At 44.6% G+C, this 24,208-nt stretch overlaps 1 protein-coding gene across 10 annotated transcripts in view; it reads right to left on the bottom strand.

The window, feature by feature from the left end:
* The window catches only part of strbp (spermatid perinuclear RNA binding protein), a 179,900-nt gene that overhangs the window by 66,513 nt on the left and 89,179 nt on the right, over nt 1-24,208 (bottom strand). For 9 of the 10 annotated variants that reach the window (XM_042326550.1, XM_042326554.1, XM_042326548.1 and 6 more), the window contains one exon: nt 1,262-1,497. In XM_042326550.1, coding sequence (XP_042182484.1) covers nt 1,262-1,264 — 3 coding nt within the window. In that variant the 5' untranslated portion in view covers nt 1,265-1,497. Of the gene's footprint in view, nt 1-1,261; nt 1,498-2,138; nt 2,242-24,208 lie in introns of those variants that run through there. The other variant, XM_042326549.1, reaches the window with a different exon arrangement.

The raw sequence follows: 24,208 nt of genomic DNA, 5'->3' as shown, positions 1-24,208 counted from the left end.
CTCTTCCTCCACTCTCTTCTCCCACCACTCTCTTCTCCCACCACTCTCCCTCTCTCTCCTACCACTCTCCCTCTCTCTTCTCCCACCACTCTCCCACTCTCTTCTCCCACCACTCTCCCTCTCTCTCCTACCACTCTCCCTCTCTCTTCTCCCACCACTCTCCCTCTCTCTTCTCCCACCACTCTCCCTCTCTTCCTCCACCACTCTCCCTCTCTTCCTCCACCACTCTCCCTCTCTTCCCCCACCACTCTCCCTCTCTTCCTCCACCACTCTCCCTCTCTTCCTCCACCACTCTCCCTCTCTTCCTCCACCACTCTCCCTCTCTTCCTCCACCACTCTCCCTCTCTTCCTCCACCACTCTCCCTCTCTTCCTCCACCACTCTCCCTCTCTTCCTCCACCACTCTCCCTCTCTTCCTCCACCACTCTCCCTCTCTTCCTCCACCACTCTCCCTCTCTTCCTCCACCACTCTCCCTCTCTTCCTCCACCACTCTTCCTCCACCACTCTCCCTCCACCACTCTCCCTCTCTTCCTCCACCTATACCTCTCGTCCTCCACCTATCCCGCTCTTCCTCCACCACTCTCTCTCGCTCTTCCTCCACCACTCTCTCGCTCTTCCTCCACCACTCTCTCGCTCTTCCTCCACCACTCTCCGTCTCTTGTTCTCTTCCTCATTCTCTCCCTACCTCACTCGTTTTCTCCTCTCTTGTTCTCTCCATTTTGTTCTTCCTCTCCTCTCTCCAACATGTTCCTGAAATCCTCTCTCGCTCACTTCCTCTACTATCTCTATTTCTCCCCGTTGATAAACCAAGTCATGGCCCAAGTCTAAGTGCACTGTTGTCTGATCAGAGTAATATTACACACCTCACCATCCACCTACTTCTGACCTAAAGCACAAAACTCTGTCTTCACACTGACATTACTAACACAATCTAGGGACCATCTATGCTGGCCTTTTGCCTCTTTCCAGGCCATCGTTGTAAATAAGACTTTGTTTTCAAATCAACTGCCCAGTAAAACATGTTAAATAGATAAAAAGCATGGATTCTGCAGACTTCCCAGGTTAAACAAGTATCTCCACTGAACAATAACTCAATAACTGTATTGAGCTGTATGTCTACTGTAGAAACAGAATAGATTAACATATTGATACTCCTCCATCATACACATTCTGACAAGAAGCACTTGCACAGGCAGAAACACACACTCATGCAAGCACACACACACACACACACACACACACACACGCACACACTACTTACCATGCCTGCAGGAGGAGTGGGGGCTCCTTGTTTGTCTCCTTTTGTGACCCGGGTGAGTTTTCGGGTGCGTTGCCGGGTGAGTTTCCGGGTGCGTTGCCGGGTGAGTTTTCAGGTGCGTTGCCGGTGTGGCTCTGTGATATCAGGACAGATCAGGGGTATCCTCTGCTCTCTGACTCCTCATACGCTCCCCTCTGACTGAGCCCCCCAGACTACAGACCGGACTTCCTCTGTCTCACCTGGAGGGAGAGAGAGAAAGAAGGATGGATAGATTGAGAGAGAGAAAGAGAGAAAGAGAGACAATGAGAGACAGAGAGAGAGAGAAACAGAGAGAGAGAGAAACAGAGAGAGAGAGAGAGAAACAGAGAGAGAGAGAGAGAGAGAGAAACAGAGAGAGAGAGAGAGAGAGAGAGAAACAGAGAGAGACAGAGAGAGAGACAGAGAGAGACAGAGAGAGAGACAGGGAGCGAGACAGAGAGAGACAGGGAGCAAGACAGAGAGAGACAGGGAGCGAGACAGAGAGAGACAGGGAGCGAGACAGAGAGAGACAGGGAGCAAGACAGAGAGAGACAGGGAGCGAGACAGAGAGAGACAGGGAGCGAGACAGAGAGAGACAGGGAGCGAGACAGAGAGAGACAGGGAGCGAGACAGAGAGAGACAGGGAGCGAGACAGAGAGAGACAGGGAGCGAGACAGAGAGAGACAGGGAGCGAGACAGAGAGAGACAGGGAGCGAGACAGAGAGAGAGAAAGGAAAATACTGATCAGGAAAATGCAACCAGACAATAGTATATTATCTACCAAAACCCTCCTCAATAATGATCCTACAGCTACAATACATGACCGCTCCTCCCCCCCTTTCCTACTTTAGTGCACACACACCTCAGCAGGGTTATGGTATAGTCTTTGTCTGCAGGTAGAGAGAGGAGAACGCTGAAGACGAGACAGTCGAGCCTTATTCACATTTCATGATCTAGGAGGAGCGCTGTGGAAAAACCACTGATGTGAAGCTTGTTTTTATCTGCTGTTACACACACACACACAAACTGACAGTTACACACACAAACACACACAAACTGACAGTTACACAGACATACTGACAGACAGATACTCCAACACTTACACAAAGACATGCATTTTCAAAAACGACCTGCTCCAGTTTCTGTGATTTATCTAGCCTAAATGATTCTGCTGCCCACTCGAGTCTAGCCTGTCTGTCTGTCAGCTGTCCCTGTAACTCACCACTCGCTCACCTCGTCTCCCTCTCACCTCACCTGCTCCTCTCACAACTCGTTTCTCTCACTCATCTGCTCCTCTCACCTCGCCTCCCTCTCACCTCGCCTCCCTCTCACCTCGCCTCCCTCTCACCTCGCCTCCCTCACCTCGCCTCCCTCTCACCTCGCCTCCCTCTCACCTCGCCTCCCTCTCACCTCGCCTCCCTCTCACCTCACCTCCCTCTCACCTCGCCTCCCTCTCACCTCGTCTCCCTCTCACCTCGTCTCCCTCTCACCTCGTCTCCCTCTCACCTCGTCTCTCCTCTCACCTCGTCTCCCTCTCACCTCGTCTCCCTCTCACCTCGTCTCCCTCTCACCTAGTCTGCTCCTCTCAACTCGTCTGCTCCTCTCAACTCGTCTGCTCCTCTCAACTCGTCTGCTCCTCTCAACTCATCTGCTCCTCTCAACTCATTTCTCTCTCACTCGTCTGATCCTCTCAACTAATTTCTCTCTCACCTCGTCTGCTCCTCTCAACTCATTTCCCTCTCACCTCGTCTGCTCCTCTCACTATGTTAATGGGAGATTTAGCCTGGCAGAATAATAACTCATAATCATCATTCATCATGTATCACAGATTAACGAGGGGAGTGTCAATCGGTGGAAAGTTTGACCTGTTAATTCCGGTGGTCATCTGCATTAATCCAACCATGAGGAGAGTGGTTGTGGTTTCCCTGGAAAATAATCTCCATTCCCATGGATTAGGTCCACTGGGCAGCTATGGGCTGGCAGGTAGAAGAACCAGAGGTGGACAGGACCCAGGCAGGAACACAAACACCAGTAACATGTGTCAGAGGGCAGAGAGCACCTCTTGTCCCAAACAGCAGCGGTATAGCTGTGATGCAACCGTACCTCTCCTTGCCTGGCTAAAGTGACAGACTTGCATCAGCCAGGCTAAACTTCTCCACCCTGTCCTGTATGGAATGTAAAGGTCCCCCGCCTCTCAAAACATACGCATCAAATAAGAGGCTGACACTCTCTCCCTGAACCTGCCGTCGCTGCCCTACCAGAACCTGCCCTCTCTGACTGCAGTGTGACTGACTGGGTGCTACAGACACATCCCAGTAGAGGAGGAGGTACCCCAACCAGCAGTATATCCTCCCAGCTTACTCTGGTCTCTAGCTGCTCTGACTGCAGTGTGACTGACTGACTGACTAAGTGCTGCTTTGCTATAGATAAAAACCACCACATACCACTGCTATGCCAGTGAGGCCACAGGGACACTTTATGGGTTTAACAAGAGCCATGTATTTAAATATATGACTCTGGGTTTAACTAGCCACCAGCCACATGCAACGCTACAACTCAACCCCATTATCATGGAACAGAACAGTAAAGCAACACCACACCACCGAGAGTTCTTCTAAAGCAACACCACACCGCCGAGAGCTCTACTAAAACAACACGACACCGCCGAGAGCTCTACTAAAACAACACGACACCACTGAGAGCTCTACTAAAACAACACGACACCGCCGAGAGCTCTACTAAAACAACGACACCGCTGAGAGATCTACTAAAACACGACAACACCGAGAGATCTACTAAAACAACCACACCACCGAGAGCCCCACTAAAACAACACCACTGAGAGCTCTACTAAAACACCACCACCACACCACCGAGAGCTCTACTAAAACAACACCACCACACCACTGAGAGCTCTAATAAAACACCACCACACCACTGAGAGCTCTACTAGGGTGTTTGATAACATGAGCTAAGCCTGGATAGATCAAGCCACTAGACAGGGAGAACAGTTGGATGTCAGTGAAGGTTGACTCCTAAGAGTTAATAACACAAGGACCATTTAGGGCAGCGGTCGGCAACAGACGGCCTGTGGGCCTAAACCGACCCGTAAGTCAGTTTAGGGGCTGCAGGTAGCCTAGTGGTTAGAGCGTTGGACTAGTAACCAGCAGGTAGCCTAGTGGTTAGAGCATTGGACTAGTAACCAGCAGGTAGCCTAGTGGTTAGAGCGTTGGACTAGTAACCAGCAGGTAGCCTAGTGGTTAGAGCATTGGACTAGTAACCAGCAGGTAGCCTAGTGGTTAGAGCATTGGACTAGTAACCAGCAGGTAGCCTAGTGGTTAGAGCGTTGGACTAGTAACCAGCAGGTAGCCTAGTGGTTAGAGCGTTGGACTAGTAACCAGCAGGTAGCCTAGTGGTTAGAGCATTGGACTAGTAACCAGCAGGTAGCCTAGTGGTTAGAGCGTTGGACTAGTAACCAGCAGGTAGCCTAGTGGTTAGAGCGTTGGACTAGTAACCAGCAGGTAGCCTAGTGGTTAGAGCGTTGGACTAGTAACCAGCAGGTAGCCTAGTGGTTAGAGCATTGGACTAGTAACCAGCAGGTAGCCTAGTGGTTAGAGCGTTGGACTAGTAACCAGCAGGTAGCCTAGTGGTTAGAGCGTTGGACTAGTAACCAGCAGGTAGCCTAGTGGTTAGAGCGTTGGACTAGTAACCAGCAGGTAGCCTAGTGGTTAGAGCGTTGGACTAGTAACCAGCAGGTAGCCTAGTGGTTAGAGCGTTGGACTAGTAACCAGCAGGTAGCCTAGTGGTTAGAGCGTTGGACTAGTAACCAGCAGGTAGCCTAGTGGTTAGAGTGTTGGACTAGTAACCAGCAGGTAGCCTAGTGGTTAGAGCGTTGGACTAGTAACCAGCAGGTAGCCTAGTGGTTAGAGCGTTGGACTAGTAACCAGCAGGTAGCCTAGTGGTTAGAGCGTTGGACTAGTAACCAGTAGGTAGCCTAGTGGTTAGAGCGTTGGACTAGTAACCAGCAGGTAGCCTAGTGGTTAGAACGTTGGGCCAGTAACCGAAAGGTTGTGGTCAATTTGCATTGTACAAATAATTATAACGATGTTCCAGCCCCCCCCAACCATCCACTGACAAAAATCATCCCACAGCTGAATCTCTTCATCTGCTCTGTGTATGACAGCAGTGACCTTTCACACACACGGCAAGTTGTGTCCTCTGTAAGCATCTCTATCCATGCTGCTCCACTGTAGGCTAATCATCTACAAGTAAATGTCCAGTGTTTCCAGATTTCTATGAAATATGACCTATAATTAATTGCAATATGAGTGAAATTGTTTTCCTTCCAAAGAATTGTAATTAAGTTAAAAAGCATATTTTCTGTGTTGGAATGGTATGGGCGTACCCCAACAATAGAATGGTTTGGGTGTATACCGGTCACTACAAATATTAATGCAAGTAGACAGCTGATTGGCCAGCATATCCTCCTTAGGGGGGATGACATCATCATCTATGAGGAAATAGTGTTTTTTTTTTTTAAACTGTCTGTTTGAGATACAACTTTGAGGTTAAGTTTTTTAAACTGTTTTATTTTTACTCCCATTTATGCTTTGGCCACAAATACAAGTATAGGAAGAGTCAACAACATTATTTGGCTATGAGTTAACAGAATATTAACTTTTAAAAGTCAGATTTTCACTGGACAGTTGCTTTAACAGACACTGTTCCACAACACACACATGCACGCCCTTGCAGCATGGGGCTAGTGTTGATCACTGACAGTCTGTTCTTTAAGTGATAACACCCGAGAAGCCGGGGTTTGGAGGACATATTGGCACGGGTGTTGTTAAGCTGTTTATGTGTCATCTAGAGAGTTTGTGACTAGCCAATATTTATTTTTTATTTTACCTTTATTTAACTAGGCAAGTCAGTTAAGAACAAATTCTTATTTACAATGACGGCCTAGGAACAGTGGGTTAACTGCCTGTTCAGGGGCAGAACGACAGATTTGTACCTTGTCAGCTCGGGGGTTTGAACTTGCAACCTTCCGGTTACTAGTCCAACGCTCTAACCACTAGGCTACCCTGCCGCCCCATATATCCTCCAAACACCGGCTTCCAGGGCATTATCACTTTTATACAATGGGTTACCAACATATTCAAATAATCATTGACATATTTTCATTAAAAACGTTATTTTGATGAATTTATTCACACTATTTCATCCTTGCACAAGATATAGTTCTAAAACAAAATCTAAGGTTGCTTCCCAAGCAGATTGGTCGTTCGTTCTGATGGTTTGGTTGCCAGAGACGCGACCCAGTCGTTCAGTCTTATTGTTCTGTATCTATGGACTCGACCCAGTCGTTCAGTCTTACTGTTCTGTATCTATGGACACGACCCAGTCGTTCAGTCAGTCGTTCAGTCTTACTGTTCTGTATCTATCGACCCAGTCGTTCAGTCTTACTCGTTCAGTCTTATTGTTCTGTATCTATGGACTCGACCCAGTCGTTCAGTCTTATTGTTCTGTATCTATGGATCGACCCAGTCGTTCAGTCTTATTGTTCTGTATCTATGGACCCAGTCGTTCAGTCTTATTGTTCTGTATCTATGGACTCGACCCAGTCGTTCAGTCTTATTGTTCTGTATCTATGGACTCGACCCAGTCTTCAGTCTTATTGTTCTGTATCTATGGACTCGACCCAGTCGTTCAGTCTTATTGTTCTGTATCTATGGACTCGACCCAGTCGTTCAGTCTTATTGTTCTGTATCTATGGACTCGACCCAGTCGTTCAGTCTTATTGTTCTGTATCTATGGACTCGACCCAGTCGTTCAGTCTTATTGTTCTGTATCTATCTATCTCTATGGACCGACCCAGTCGTTCAGTCTTATTGTTCTGTATCTATGGACGCGACCCAGTCGTTCAGTCTTATTGTTCAGTCGTTCAGTCTTATTGTTCTGTATCTATGGACTCGACCTGTATCTATGGACTCGACCTGTATCAGTCGTTCAGTCTTACTGTTCTGTATCTATGGACGCGACCCAGTCGTTCAGTCTTATTGTTCTGTATCTATGGACTCGACCCAGTCGTTCAGTCTTATTGTTCTGTATCTATGGACTCGACCCAGTCGTTCAGTCTTATTGTTCTGTATCTATGGACTCGACCCAGTCGTTCAGTCTTACTGTTCTGTATCTATGGACACGACCCAGTCGTTCAGTCTTATTGTTCTGTATCTATGGACTCGACCCAGTCGTTCAGTCTTATTGTTCTGTATCTATGGACTCGTTCACCAGTCGTTCAGTTCAGTCGTTCAGTCTTATTGTTCTGTATCTATGGACTCGACCCAGTCGTTCAGTCTTATTGTTCTGTATCTATGGACTCGACCCAGTCGTTCAGTCTTACTGTTCTGTATCTATGGACTCGACCCAGTCGTTCAGTCTTATTGTTCTGTATCTATGGACTTGACCCAGTCGTTCAGTCTTATTGTTCTGTATCTATGGACTCGACCCAGTCGTTCAGTCTTATTGTTCTGTATCTATGGACTCGACCCAGTCGTTCAGTCTTATTGTTCTGTATCTATGGACGCGACCCAGTCGTTCAGTCTTACTGTTCTGTATCTATGGACTCGACCCAGTCGTTCAGTCTTACTGTTCTGTATCTATGGACACGACCCAGTCGTTCAGTCTTATTGTTCTGTATCTATGGACTCGACCCAGTCGTTCAGTCTTACTGTTCTGTATCTATGGACTCGACCCAGTCGTTCAGTCTTACTGTTCTGTATCTATGGACTCGACCCAGTCGTTCAGTCTTACTGTTCTGTATCTATGGACTCGACCCAGTCGTTCAGTCTTACTGTTCTGTATCTATGGACGCGACCCAGTCGTTCAGTCTTATTGTTCTGTATCTATGGACTCGACCCAGTCGTTCAGTCTTACTGTTCTGTATCTATGGACGCGACCCAGTCGTTACTGGCTGGCAACATTCTTATCCTTTGCTAGCTAGCCAACTACGGCTAACTTACAGTCAAGTCAAACAGTGCAGCCAGAATAACAGCAAAGTAGCTGTATTTGCGTTTGTTTAAGCTGTTTTCTAGTGACATTTATTTGGATACATCCATAACAATGAGCTCATGATGCACGATTTCACCTGGCATAGAAAATGTGCTCTCTCTTCAGGACACTGTTGTTCAGAGGAGCTAGACAACAACACAGCAAACACAATCACTGTTGTTCAGAGGAGCTAGACAACAACACAGCAAACACAATCACTTCAAACTGAAGCTGGAAAGACTGTATACTAGATGCACTTCGTTTTGGTTGACCTGTTTCCTATTCATTCCTTTGTATATATCAATAAATGATTTTGACTGTCTGAGAAACGCTGCCTGCTTCTCTCTCTCCTCCCGACCCCTACATGTTCATTACTACGGGACAGTTGAAAATCGAATTTGAATATTGAAACAACGTTGAAAATGTCAGCGAGACAGACAGTACGTTTTATACAAATCTCCCCTGTTGAAAACAAAATGTTAGTCTAAAGATAATATCTAGATGCTTTTTATAGTGGAGATGAAGTTTATAACCTCCCTGCCTGGGCTGATGAGACAGTTTTAACGTCATAGATTTAGCCGGTGGTAACTTGTGGATTAGACACCGGCTAGAATGTGCTTTTAACCAATCAGCATTCAGGATTAGACCCACCTGATGTATAAATACATTTAGAAACCATAGAACCCATCATGTACAGTGTGCTGTATAGGATGAGTCGTTACTGATAAGGACACACCCACAGGGCAGCAAGACACCCACCCAGTGATCTAAAACAACTCAATTAACCTCACTAAACACACAACAGACAGGAGAGATAACAAATGCAGCACCTCAGAACAGTACACACACACACACACACACACACACACACACACACACACACACACACACAGCGTGGTTGGGTTGGTTCTGTTTCATCACATCAACACCAGTCAGTATAACTAAATAAGACAGTGAGTCTGTATTTCACCTAGCACTTTCTGGTTGTGAAAACGGACACAGTAAAGTCTTGTTGTGTAGAGGAGAGGGTTTAAAAAGGGACCGACCTTATCCAAAAAACAAGCACTCTTGTCTATCCTCCTCTCCTCTCCTAGTTCTACCTCCCAACTCACTTATGCTTTCTTCTCCACCATTCCATTCTCCATCCTCTCTCCACTCCGCCATCCTATTTATTCTCTCCTTAGCAAATTTATGAAAACTAAAAAACAGAAATATCTTATGTACATAAGTATTCAGACCCTTTGCTATGAGACTCGAAATTGATCTCAGGTGCATCCTGTTTTCATTGATCATTCATTGATCAAATTGATTGGAGCCCACCTGTGGTAAATTCAACTGATTGGATATGATTTTGGAAAGGCACACACCTGTCTACATAATATCCCACAGTTGACAGTGCATGTCAGAGCAAAAACCAAGCCATGAGGTTGAAGGAATTGTACGTAGAGCTCTGAGACAGGATTGTGTCGAGGCACAGATCTGGGGAAGGGTACCAAAAACTATCTGCAGCATTGAAGGTCCCCAAGAACACAGTGGCCTCCATAATTCTTCAATGGAAGAAGTTTGGAACCACCAAGACTCTTCCTAGAGCTGGCCGCCCGGCCAAACTGAACAATCAGGGGAGAAGGGCCTTGGTCAGGGAGGTGACAAAGAACCTGATGATCACTCTGTTAAGGCTAGGGCTGATTTCAAGGTTTTACTGCTAACCTACAAAGCATTACATGGGCTTGCTCCTACCCATCTTTCCGAATTGGTCCTGCCATACATGCCTACACGTACGCTACGGTCACAAGACGCAGGCCTCATTGTCGCTAGAAGTTCTAAGCAAACAGCTGGAGGCAGAGCTTTCTCCTATAGAGCTCCGTTTTTATGGAATGGTCTGCCTACCCATGTGAGAGACGCAGACTCGGTATTAACCTTTAAGTCTTTATTGAAGACTCATCTGTCCAGTAGGTCCTATGATTGAGTGTAGTCTGGCCCAGGGGTGTGAAGGTGAACGGAAAGGCACTGGAGCGACAAACCACCCTTGCTGTCTCTGCCTGGCCGGTTCCCCTCTCTCCACTGGGATTCTCTGCCTCTAACCCTATTACAGGGGCTGAGTCACTGGCTTACTGGTGCTATTCTATGCCGTCTTTAGGAGGTGTGCTTCACTGATCTTCCTGTAGGGGTTGGCACCCCCCTCAAGTTCATCCCGGGTGGTAGATCTTTGTGGGCTATACTTGGCCTTGTCTCAGGATGGTAAGTTGGTGGTTGAAGATATCCCTCTAGTGGTGTGGGGGCTGTGCTTTGGCAAAGTGGGTGGGGTTATATCCTGCCTTTTTGGCTCTCTCCGGGGGTATCATCGGATGGGGCCACAGTATCTCCTGACCCCTCCTGTCTCAGCCTCCAGTATTTATGCTGCAATAGTTTGTGTCGGGGGGCTAGGTTCAGTCTGTTATATCTGGTGTATTGCTCCCGTCTCATCCAGTGTCCTGTGTGAATTTAAGTATGCTCTAACTAACTTTCTCTCTCGCCCTCTCTTTCTCTTTTTTCTCTTCCCTCGGAGGACCTGAGCCCCAGGACTACCTGGCCTGATGACTCATTGCTGTCCCCAGTCCACCTGCTGCTGCTGCAGTTTCAACTGTTCTGCCTGCGGCTATGGAACCCTGACCTGTTCACCGGAACTGCTGTTTTCAACTCTCTCTCTCTATCGCACTTGCTGTCTCTAACTCTGAATGATCGGCTATGAAAGGCCAACTGACATTTACTCTGGAGGTGCTGACCTGTTGCACCCACAACCACTGTGATTATTATTGTTTGACCCTGCTATGAACGTTTGAAAATCTTGGCCATGTACTGTTATAAACTCCACCTTGCACAGCCAGAAGAGGACTGGCCACCCCTCAGAGCCTGGTTCCTCTCTAGGTTTTGTCCTAGGTTCTGGCCTTTCTAGGGAGTTTTTCCTAGGGTTTCTGTATAGCACTTTGTGACATCGGCTGATGTAAAAAAAGGCTTTATAAATACATTTGATTAATTGATTGGCTCAGGGCTGATTTCAAAAGGGCTGATGAAACCAAGAATGAGGTCTGGAGGAAACCTGGCATCATCCCTACGGTGAAGCATGGTAGTGGCATCATCCCTACGGTGAAGCATGGTAGTGGCATCATCATGCTGTGGGGATGTTATTCAAAGGAAGGGACTGGGAGACTAGTCAGGACCGAGGGAAAGATAAACAGCGCATAATAGAGAGATGAAAACCTGCTCTACCATACTCAGGATCTCAGACGTCGGCGCAGGTTCACCTTCCAATGAGACAGTGGCTCGAAGCACACAACCCAGACAACACAGGAGTGGTTTGGGGACAAGTCTTTGAATGTCCTTGAGTGGCCCAGCCAGAGCCTGGACTTGAACCCAATCGAACATCTCTGGAGAGACCTGAAAATAGATGTGCAGCAACACTCCACATCCAACCTGACAGAGCTTGAGAAGATCTGCAGGGAATAATTGGAGAAACTCCCCAAATACAGGTGTGCCAGGCTTGTAGCATCCTACCCAAAAAGACTTGATGCTGTAATCGCTGCAAAAGGTGCTTCAACAAAGTACTGAGTAAAGGGTCTGAAAACTTATGTAAATGTCATTGTTTTGTCATTATGGGGTACTGTGTGTAGATTGAGGGATAACAAAATGTTACTATATTTTTTTAGAATAAGGCTGTAACGTAACAAAATGTGGAAAAAGTCCAGGGGTCTGAATACTGCCACACCACTAAGCAAGGGGCACCACCAAGCAAGCGGCACCATGAAGACCAAGGAGCTCTACAAACAGGTCAGGGACAAAGTTGTTGAGAAGTACAGATCACGGTTGGGTTATAAAATAAATATATCACGGAGCACCATTAAATCCATTATTAAAAAATGTAAAGAATATGGCACAATAACAAACCTGCCAAGAGAGGGCTGCCCACCAAAACTCACGGACCAGGCAAGGAGGGCATTAATCAGAGAGTCAACAAAGAGACCAAAGTTAACCCTGAAGGAGTTGCTAAGCTCCACAGCAGAGATTGGGATATCTGTCCGTAGGACCACGTACACTCCAGAGCTGGGCTTTACGGAAGAGTGGCCAGAAACAAGCCATTGCTTAAAGTAAAAAATAAGCAAACACATTTGGTGTTCACCAAAAGGCATATGGGAGACTCCCCAAACATATGGAATAAGGTTCTCCGGTCAGATGAGACTAAAATTGAGCTTTTTGGCCATCAAGGAAAATTATATATGTCTGGCGCAAACCCAACACTTCTCATCACCCAGAGAACACCATCCCCACAGTGAAGCATGACACACCCCCCCCCCAAAAAAAATATTTTTAATTCCAGGCTAAGGCACCAAAATAGGAAAGATATGTGAATACTTTCACAAGCCAGTAGCTAGCAACCTAGCCAACTTTAGCCAGGCAGGCAAGCTGCAAAAGGACAAGTAGGCTACACTTCCCCATCGTTTATCAGTGCAATTTTGACGGCCAACTAGCTGAAAAGATTTGCGAGGAAAAGGTTTATCTAATGTTCCTTCGTCATATTTTAGCTCATCTTGCTCTGGATGGCATTAGTTGTTGATTTTGTTCTTGATGTGCATAACTGAGGAAGAGAGAGAGCATACATTTTCATGGTTGTTTGATCAATAAGACCGTAAAGTTCCCAAAAGTAAGAGGACTCCCGTGGTATTTACATATTTCCAGAAATCCATTCAGGTGTATTTTGTGGCTTTTGGCAAATGCGTTCTTATGATGTAAAGTCGCGCTGTTGCTACTTCCTGTAAACACACAGTCCAGTTCAAAGTAAATGATGGTGAGCCTCTGTGGCAAAAGGCTTGTTTGTATGAGGGCCTACTGTGACTCTGATTGGCTATGGTGTACCAGTGTGCATAGACTACGGTCCTGGACAAGACAGATGTTTTATTTCTGGGTTTTGTAATTGTCCAAACGCACGGCTACTTTCCCACTCTATATTGCTATAGAATTTTCACAAATGCCTTACTATACGTCCTTCCCAAACATTTAAAGAATTTAGTTCAGTTCCACTTTCACGTCTGTTTACACTTTATCCGTCCTATGTCTTAACACAGAGCGGTACTGCTGCCAACACCTCAACAGCAGACCATCTATTCCTCTCTCCTCTCCTCTCCTCACCTCAGCCCCTCCACGAGAGGATCATTAACAAGGAATGAAGACGTGGTGGATGTGCGGCTCCCAACTAGCACTCCCCTGATTAATGACTCATGTAAAAGGAGAGAGAGCTTGAGAGAAAGAATAGGATCTGTCAGTCAAAGAGAAGCTGGCTCTGTGCACAGCGCCTCAGGCTGCAGTCCTACCGCTGCAAACAATTACATCCTCACCTGCCACGGAGGAACATGCCAGCCAATTGTCCTACCTAGCTGGAGGGGGATACACATTCACTAACAGGGTACTGCCACTTAGAATGTAAACAGGGCACCACACATACACACACACACTTCTCATTGCCAGTTACAATGTCATCACTGGCACCACACACACACACACACTTCTCATTGCCAGTTACAATGTCATCACTGGCACCACACATCCACACACACATTTCTCATTGCCAGTTACAATGTCATCACTGGCACCACACACACACACACACTTCTCATTGCCAGTTACAATGTCATCACTGGCACCACACACACACACTTCTCATTGCCAGTTACAATGTAATTACTGGCACCACACACACACACACTTCTCATTGCCAGTTACAATGTAATTACTGGCACCACACACACACACACACACATACACACACACACTTCTCATTGCCAGTTACAATGTCATCACTGGCACCACACACACACACACACACTTCTCATTGCCAGTTACAATGTCATCACTGGCACCACACATCCACACACACATTTCTCATTGCCAGTTACAATGTCATCACTGGCACCACACACACACACTTCTCATTGCCAGTTACAATGTAATTACTGGCACCACTCACACACACACACACACACACACACTTCTCATTGCCAGTTACAATGTCATCACTGGCACCAAACACACTTCTCATTGCCAGATACAATGTAATAACTGGCACCACACACACACTTCTCATTGCCAGTTACAATGTAATTACTGGCACACACACACACACACACACACACACACACACACACACACACACACACACACACACTTCTCATTGCCAGTTACAATGGCATCACTGGCACCACACACACACACACACACACACTTCTCATTGCCAGTTACAATGTCATCACTGGCACCACACACACACACACACACTTCTCATTGCCAGTTACAATGTCATCACTGGCACCGTGGCAAGACACTCCTCTCTGCACAGCAGCTGAACACTCACTTAATCCTAACTGCCATTTTCCTTATTAGCTCATTACAGACAAGGGTTTATTACAATCAAAAACAACAACTTTTGTTTGACTGGAAACAAAGGTTGGGAAAAGTATTACTGCTAGTATAGTATTACTGCTAGTATAGTATTACTGCTAGTATAGTATTACTGCTAGTATAGTATTACTGCTAGTATAGTATTACTGGTAGTATAGTAGTACTGGTAGTACAGTATTACTGGTAGTACAGTATTGCTGGTAGTATAGTATTACTGGTAGTATAGTATTACTGGTAGTATAGTATTACTGGTAGTATAGTATTACTGGTAGTATAGTATTACTGGTAGTATAATATTACTGGTAGTATAGTATTACTGGTAGTATAGTATTACTGGTAGTATAGTATTACTGGTAGTATAGTATTACTGGTAGTATAGTATTACTGGTAGTATAGTACTACTGGTAGTATAGTATTACTGGTAGTATAGTATTACTGGTAGTATAGTATTACTGGTGGTATAGTATTACTGGTAGTATAGTATTACTGGTAGTATAGTATTACTGGTAGTATAGTATTACTGGTAGTATAGTATTACTGGTAGTATAATATTACTGGTAGTATAGTATTACTGGTAGTATAGTATTACTGGTAGTATAGTATTACTGGTAGTATAGTATTACTGGTAGTATAGTATTACTGGTAGTACAGTATTACTGGTAGTATAGTATTACTGGTAGTATAGTATTACTGGTAGTATAGTATTACTGGTAGTATAGTATTACTGGTAGTATAGTATTACTGGTAGTATAGTATTACTGGTAGTATAGTATTACTGGTAGTACAGTATTACTGGTAGTACAGTATTACTGGTAGTATAGTATTACTGGTAGTATAGTATTACTGGTAGTACAGTATTACTGGTAGTACAGTATTACTGGTAGTACAGTATTACTGGTAGTATAGTATTACTGGTAGTATAGTATTACTGGTAGTATAGTATTACTGGTAGTATAGTATTACTGGTAGTATAGTATTACTGGTAGTATAGTATTACTGGTAGTATTAGAACGTGATCCAGTAGTACAGATTAGTAACATTACAAAACGATCAAGTATTAGTATTCAATTGTCTGTAATCTAGTATTACAGTGTAAGTCATCTAAGAAGACATATTTTATCCTCCCACTGTGATAAGGAAGAGTAGCTAAGGAAACCGTAGGTGTTTTTCTTCCTATGTGTCTGTGTGTCATGAATACACAAGTGTCCCTCGCTACCCATGGCTCAAAGCGACTAATTACAAACACTCTCTACTTCCCCTCTATCCCTAGCTCTTCCACCCTCTCTCCTCCATCCCTCCTACACCTCTCTTCCTTTCATCAGCCAGTGGTTCTGATGTCCTCTCTGAGGTAATCACTCATTAGGTCTACAGTGAAGCCAGGACCTGCTTCCCCCACCAAGAGACTACAGCATCCCAGCACGGCCCAGCTCACTGCAGCCTTATATGAAACAAACAACTGCAGACCTAGACTCACACGCTAGGTATTCAACCTAAATAATGAGAGACTACGGCATCCCAGCACGGCCCAGCTCACCACAGCCTGAAACACTGCAGACCTAAGCCCGCACACTAGGTATTCAACCTAAATAATGAGAGACTACAGCACACTGCCTGTTACAGACAGGGAATTTTCTGCCATTAAAATCATTGGGCAGGCCACCTAAGCGTTTTTTTCAAACAGTCTAAAAATATATATTACATACACAGTACCAGTCAAAAGTTTGGACACACCTACTCATTCCAGGGTTTTTCTTCGCTGTTTCTATTTTCTACATTGTAGAATAATAGTGAAGACATCAAAACTATGAAATAACACATATGGAATCATGTAGTAACCAAAAAAGTGTTTAACAAATTCTTCAAAGATTCTTCAAAGTAGCCACCCTTTGCCTTGATGAGAACTTGTTCTCAACTAGCTGGTTAAATAAAGGTGAAATAAATTAACTAAAAAATGACAGCTTTGTAGACTTTCAAACCACTGTTTTACCTGCATTTGTCCTGGGTCTGGTTCAACCCAGTAGATTCTATCTAGACCAATCAGACACCCCCGAATGTGTTTGCAATTGATGAAGGGTCAGAGAGGTACTCAGATCCAGACTCATTCCAGGGAAGAAACTAACGTGTGTGGATGTAGCGTTTGCCCGGAGTCTGGGTAGCCAGGCAAAGCACTTTGGGACAAGTATTTGAAAAGATGTGGTATTATAGGTACTTTTTGGGAAATATTTTTGGAAAAAGTGTTACATCCTAATAATGTTTAATGACTGATTGTTCAGGAGAACAGAGTAGTCTAAATGATCACCAAGAGGTTCTAGTCTAAATGATCACCAAGAGGTTCTAGTCTAAATGATCACCAAGAGGTTCTAGTCTAAATGATCACCAAGAGGTTCTAGTCTAAATGATCACCAAGAGGTTCTAGTCTAAATTATCACAATGAAGGGGTTCTAGTCTAAATGATCACCAAGAGGTTCTAGTCTAAATGATCACCAAGAGGTTCTAGTCTAAATGATCACCAAGAGGTTCTAGTCTAAATGATCACCAAGAGGTTCTAGTCTAAATGATCACCAAGAGGTTCTAGTCTAAATGATCACCAAGAGGTTCTAGTCTAAATTATCACAATGAAGGGGTTCTAGTCTAAATGATCACAATGAAGGGGTTCTAGTCTAAATTATCACGAAGAGGTTCTAGTTTAAATGATCACCAAGAGGTTCTAGTCTAAATTATCACAATGAAGGGGTTCTAGTCTAAATTATCACCAAGAGGTTCTAGTCTAAATTATCACGAAGAGGTTCTAGTCTAAATGATCACCAAGAGGTTCTAGTCTAAATTATCACAATGAAGGGGTTCTAGTCTAAATTATCACCAAGAGGTTCTAGTCTAAATTATCACAATGAAGGGGTTCTAGTCTAAATGATCACCAAGAGGTTCTAGTCTAAATGATCACCAAGAGGTTCTAGTCTAAATGATCACCAAGAGGTTCTAGTCTAAATGATCACCAAGAGGTTCTAGTCTAAATGATCACCAAGAGGTTCTAGTCTAAATGATCACCAAGAGGTTCTAGTCTAAATGATCACCAAGAGGTTCTAGTCTAAATGATCACCAAGAGGTTCTAGTCTAAATTATCACAATGAAGGGGTTCTAGTCTAAATGATCACCAAGAGGTTCTAGTCTAAATTATCACAATGAAGGGGTTCTAGTCTAAATGATCACAAGAGGTTCTAGTCTAAATTATCACAATGAAGGGGTTCTAGTCTAAATGATCACCAAGAGGTTCTAGTCTAAATTATAGGTTCAGTCTAAATGAAGAGGTTCTAGTCTAAATTATCACAATGAAGAGGGTTCTAGTCTAAATGATCACCAAGAGGTTCTAGTCTAAATTATCACAATGAAGGGGTTCTAGTCTAAAATGATCACCAAGAGGTTCTAGTCTAAATGATCACCAAGAGGTTCTAGTCTAAATTATCACAATCAAGGGGTTCTAGTCTAAATTATCACCAAGAGGTTCTAGTCTAAATGATCACAATGAAGGGGTTCTAGTCTAAATGATCACGAAGAGGTTCTAGTCTAAATGATCACAATGAAGAGGTTCTAGTCTAAATTATCACAATGAAGGGGTTCTAGTCTAAATTATCACAATGAAGGGGTTCTAGTCTAAATTATCACAATGAAGGGGTTCTAGTCTAAATTATCACGATGAAGAGGTTCTAGTCTAAATTATCACGATGAAGAGGTTCTAGTCTAAATTATCACGATGAAGAGGTTCTAGTCTAAATGATCATGATGAAGAGGTTCTAGTCTAAATGATCATGATGAAGAGGTTCTAGTCTAAATGATCATGATGAAGAGGTTCTAGTCTAAATGATCATGATGAAGAGGTTCTAGTCTAAATGATCATGATGAAGAGGTTCTAGTCTAAATGATCATGATGAAGAGGTTCTAGTCTAAATTATCATGATGCCCTTTCATCTCTTATTCTTCTTTCTCTTTTCCATCATAACATAATAATGTTGAGATTTCTCATTACTAGCTAATTGTGTGGTTCTCTCAGGAGGACAAGCAGGGGCCCCGGGGCCAGCATAGACTTACACACACACACACACACACACACACACACACACACTGCGTTTTCCCTGTAGAGGACAATAGCATTAGATAGTTTGCGTTCCAAATGGCACTCTAGTGCATTATGGGACTTAGTCACAAGAAGAACACTATACAGTTGTGATGGGGGGGAAGATGGATCAAGTTAAATATAACAGTATTATTTTTGCGCTCGTTGGCTGTACCTGCAGTATTTTCCTTCATAGCTTGTCCTCCATCTTCTTTTTAAATAGGGAGCCAATCTGTTTTCAACACTTTTACTTCCATGACTGATCAAAAACAATTCACGGCTCTCTCTTGTCCCTCTGCAGATGACGTCGCAATACATATCGAATCGGCACCTTAGTATCGTGATACTATCGTATCGTGAGATCCTTGGCATTCCCAGCTCTATTATAAAGGGACCAGGGTTACATTCAGGATGCACACATGGAAAGAGGGGAAGGAATTAAATGGAATTTAGAGAGGATGCCCCAAGCGACCAATTTAATTCAAAGTGACCCTGATAACCATCAGCGCAAAAGAGGAAGATATTATAAAGGAACCAACCAGGTCCGTGTGTGTGTGTGTGTGTGTGTGTGTGTGTGTGTGTGTGTGTGTGTGATATTTCAATGCTATTTCTTGTTCACTAGGCCAATGCTGCTAAGATACTGTAGCAGCTCACCTGAATGTCTGTGTGTGTGCCGGTCATATTAATCCTAACCTCTGTCTAGAAATTCATGTTAATGCTACTTTATTTCTGGCATCATGTGTTGACATCTAGGTCTCACCAACCATCTGTCAAAACGGATGCTGTTGCTATGTGTACACGGGTGTGTACATGTGTGTGTATATACACCACCTACTCCATTCTATCCATGCCCTGCTCTGAAGACGAGATGCATTCTCTTATGTAAACATCTGCTAGTTGATTGGACTGCTGCCTGGCTGGTCTATGTTTCTGCTTCTCTCTCTCAAAGGATCTGTCTGAGAGTGGACACAGCACAGCCTCTCCCTGATGGAGAACAGAGAGGTAGGGGTCTATCCGTTTGAATTCAAGCTCTTTTTGACAGCACCCCTTTTGATTTGAACAAAACCTTCCATAAAAATTTGCCCATTGTAGAAGAGAGAAAACATTCAAGAGATAAATGTGCTTAAAGTTGCCCCATTTTGCATACCCCACCATACCATGAGACATCCATGTCTTCATCACTGGAAATTAAATCATTTAAAAGCTTACAAACAGGGTTGTCAAACTACTTTATAATTTCTGAGAAAAATAAATTGTCATTTATTTAACATTTCACTTCAATTATCTAAAAAAGCTTTTAGGCCTTTCAGCTGAAACACAATGCCATCCCCTTTCACAGTCTTCCAAAATATATAGAACAATGTCTAAACATGGGTTTATAGGGACTTGAGGTAATCTGTGTGTAATTACAGAGTCTCCTGAGCCCAGAGTTGCAGCAGAGAGATGACAAGCTCACATTGTTTTAATCACTGGAGAAAGAAAGAGGAAACTAACAACTTCTCTGTCTTCAGCACGCTCCACACATAACACACACACACACAGTATGGCTAAAACAACTTCTCTGTCTTCAGCACGCTCCACACATCACACACACACACACAGTATGGCTAAAACAACTTCTCTGTCTTCAGCACGCTCCACACATAACACACACACACACAGTATGGCTAAAACAACTTCTCTGTCTTCAGCACGCTCCACACATAACACACACACACACAGTATGGCTAAAACAACTTCTCTGTCTTCAGCACGCTCCACACATCACACACACACACACAGTATGGCTAAAACAACTTCTCTGTCTTCAGCACGCTCCACACATCACACACACACACACAGTATGGCTAAAACAACTTCTCTGTCTTCAGCACGCTCCACACATAACACACACACACACAGTATGGCTAAAACAACTTCTCTGTCTTCAGCACGCTCCACACATAACACACACACACACAGTATGGCTAAAACAACTTCTCTGTCTTCAGCACGCTCCACACATAACACACACACACACAGTATGGCTAAAACAACTTCTCTGTCTTCAGCACGCTCCACACATCACACACACACACACAGTATGGCTAAAACAACTTCTCTGTCTTCAGCACGCTCCACACATCACACACACACACACAGTATGGCTAAAACAACTTCTCTGTCTTCAGCACGCTCCACACATCACACACACACACACAGTATGGCTAAAACAACTTCTCTGTCTTCAGCACGCTCCACACATAACACACACACACACAGTATGGCTAAAACAACTTCTCTGTCTTCAGCACGCTCCACACATCACACACACACACACAGTATGGCTAAAACAACTTCTCTGTCTTCAGCACGCTCCACACATCACACACACACACACAGTATGGCTAAAACAACTTCTCTGTCTTCAGCACGCTCCACACATCACACACACACACACAGTATGGCTAAAACAACTTCTCTGTCTTCAGCACGCTCCACACATCACACACACACACACAGTATGGCTAAAACAACTTCTCTGTCTTCAGCACTGTCTCCACACATCACACACACACACACAGTATGGCTAAAACAACTTCTCTGTCTTCAGCACGCTCCACACATCACACACACACACACAGTATGGCTAAAACAACTTCTCTGTCTTCAGCACGCTCCACACATCACACACACACACACAGTATGGCTAAAACAACTTCTCTGTCTTCAGCACGCTCCACACATCACACACACACACACAGTATGGCTAAAACAACTTCTCTGTCTTCAGCACGCTCCACACATAACACACACACACACAGTATGGCTAAAACAACTTCTCTGTCTTCAGCACGCTCCACACATCACACACACACACAGTATGGCTAAAACAACTTCTCTGTCTTCAGCACGCTCCACACATCACACACACACACACAGTATGGCTAAAACAACTTCTCTGTCTTCAGCACGCTCCACACATCACACACACACACACAGTATGGCTAAAACAACTTCTCTGTCTTCAGCACGCTCCACACATCACACACACACACACAGTATGGCTAAAACAACTTCTCTGTCTTCAGCACGCTCCACACATCACACACACACACACAGTATGGCTAAAACAACTTCTCTGTCTTCAGCACGCTCCACACATAACACACACACACACAGTATGGCTAAAACAACTTCTCTGTCTTCAGCACGCTCCACACATCACACACACACACACAGTATGGCTAAAACAACTTCTCTGTCTTCAGCACGCTCCACACAACACACACACACACACAGTATGGCTAAAACAACTTCTCTGTCTTCAGCACGCTCCACACATAACACACACACACACAGTATGGCTAAAACAACTTCTCTGTCTTCAGCACGCTCCACACATAACACACACACACACAGTATGGCTAAAACAACTTCTCTGTCTTCAGCACGCTCCACACATCACACACACACACACAGTATGGCTAAAACAACTTCTCTGTCTTCAGCACGCTCCACACATCACACACACACACACAGTATGGCTAAAACAACTTCTCTGTCTTCAGCACGCTCCACACATCACACACACACACACAGTATGGCTAAAACAACTTCTCTGTCTTCAGCACGCTCCACACATCCACACACACACACACACAGTATGGCTAAAACAACTTCTCTGTCTTCAGCACGCTCCACACATAACACACACACACACAGTATGGCTAAAACAACTTCTCTGTCTTCAGCACGCTCCACACATCACACACACACACACAGTATGGCTAAAACAACTTCTCTGTCTTCAGCACGCTCCACACATAACACACACACACACAGTATGGCTAAAACAACTTCTCTGTCTTCAGCACGCTCCACACATCACACACACACACACAGTATGGCTAAAACAACTTCTCTGTCTTCAGCACGCTCCACACATCACACACACACACACAGTATGGCTAAAACAACTTCTCTGTCTTCAGCACGCTCCCACATAACACACACACACACAGTATGGCTAAAACAACTTCTCTGTCTTCAGCACGCTCCACACATAACACACACACACACAGTATGGCTAAAACAACTTCTCTGTCTTCAGCACGCTCCACACATCACACACACACACAGTATGGCTAAAACAACTTCTCTGTCTTCAGCACGCTCCACACATCACACACACACACACAGTATGGCTAAAACAACTTCTCTGTCTTCAGCACGCTCCACACATCACACACACACACACAGTATGGCTAAAACAACTTCTCTGTCTTCAGCACGCTCCACACATCACACACACACACAGTATGGCTAAAACAACTTCTCTGTCTTCAGCACGCTCCACACATAACACACACACACACAGTATGGCTAAAACAACTTCTCTGTCTTCAGCACGCTCCACACATCACACACACACACACAGTATGGCTAAAACAACTTCTCTGTCTTCAGCACGCTCCACACATAACACACACACACACAGTATGGCTAAAACAACTTCTCTGTCTTCAGCACGCTCCACACATCACACACACACACAGTATGGCTAAAACAACTTCTCTGTCTTCAGCACGCTCCACACATCACACACACACACACAGTATGGCTAAAACAACTTCTCTGTCTTCAGCACGCTCCACACATCACACACACACACAGTATGGCTAAAACAACTTCTCTGTCTTCAGCACGCTCCACACATCACACACACAGTATGGCTAAAACAACTTCTCTGTCTTCAGCACGCTCCACACATCACACACACAGTATGGCTAAAACAACTTCTCTGTCTTCAGCACGCTCCACACATCACACACACACACACAGTATGGCTAAAACAACTTCTCTGTCTTCAGCACGCTCCACACATCACACACACACACACAGTATGGCTAAAACAACTTCTCTGTCTTCAGCACGCTCCACACATCACACACACACACACAGTATGGCTAAAACAACTTCTCTGTCTTCAGCACGCTCCACACATCACACACACACACACACAGTATGGCTAAAACAACTTCTCTGTCTTCAGCACGCTCCACACATCACACACACACACACAGTATGGCTAAAACAACTTCTCTGTCTTCAGCACGCTCCACACATCACACACACACACACAGTATGGCTAAAACAACTTCTCTGTCTTCAGCACGCTCCACACATCACACACACACACACAGTATGGCTAAAACAACTTCTCTGTCTTCAGCACGCTCCACACATCACACACACACACACAGTATGGCTAAAACAACTTCTCTGTCTTCAGCACGCTCCACACATCACACACACACACACAGTATGGCTAAAACAACTTCTCTGTCTTCAGCACGCTCCACACA

Source organism: Oncorhynchus tshawytscha, linkage group LG09 (genome assembly GCF_018296145.1).
Source record: "Oncorhynchus tshawytscha isolate Ot180627B linkage group LG09, Otsh_v2.0, whole genome shotgun sequence".
NCBI lineage: Eukaryota > Metazoa > Chordata > Actinopteri > Salmoniformes > Salmonidae > Oncorhynchus > Oncorhynchus tshawytscha.
Note: the sequence above shows the minus strand (reverse complement) of the source record. Positions and strands in the feature narration are given on the sequence as shown.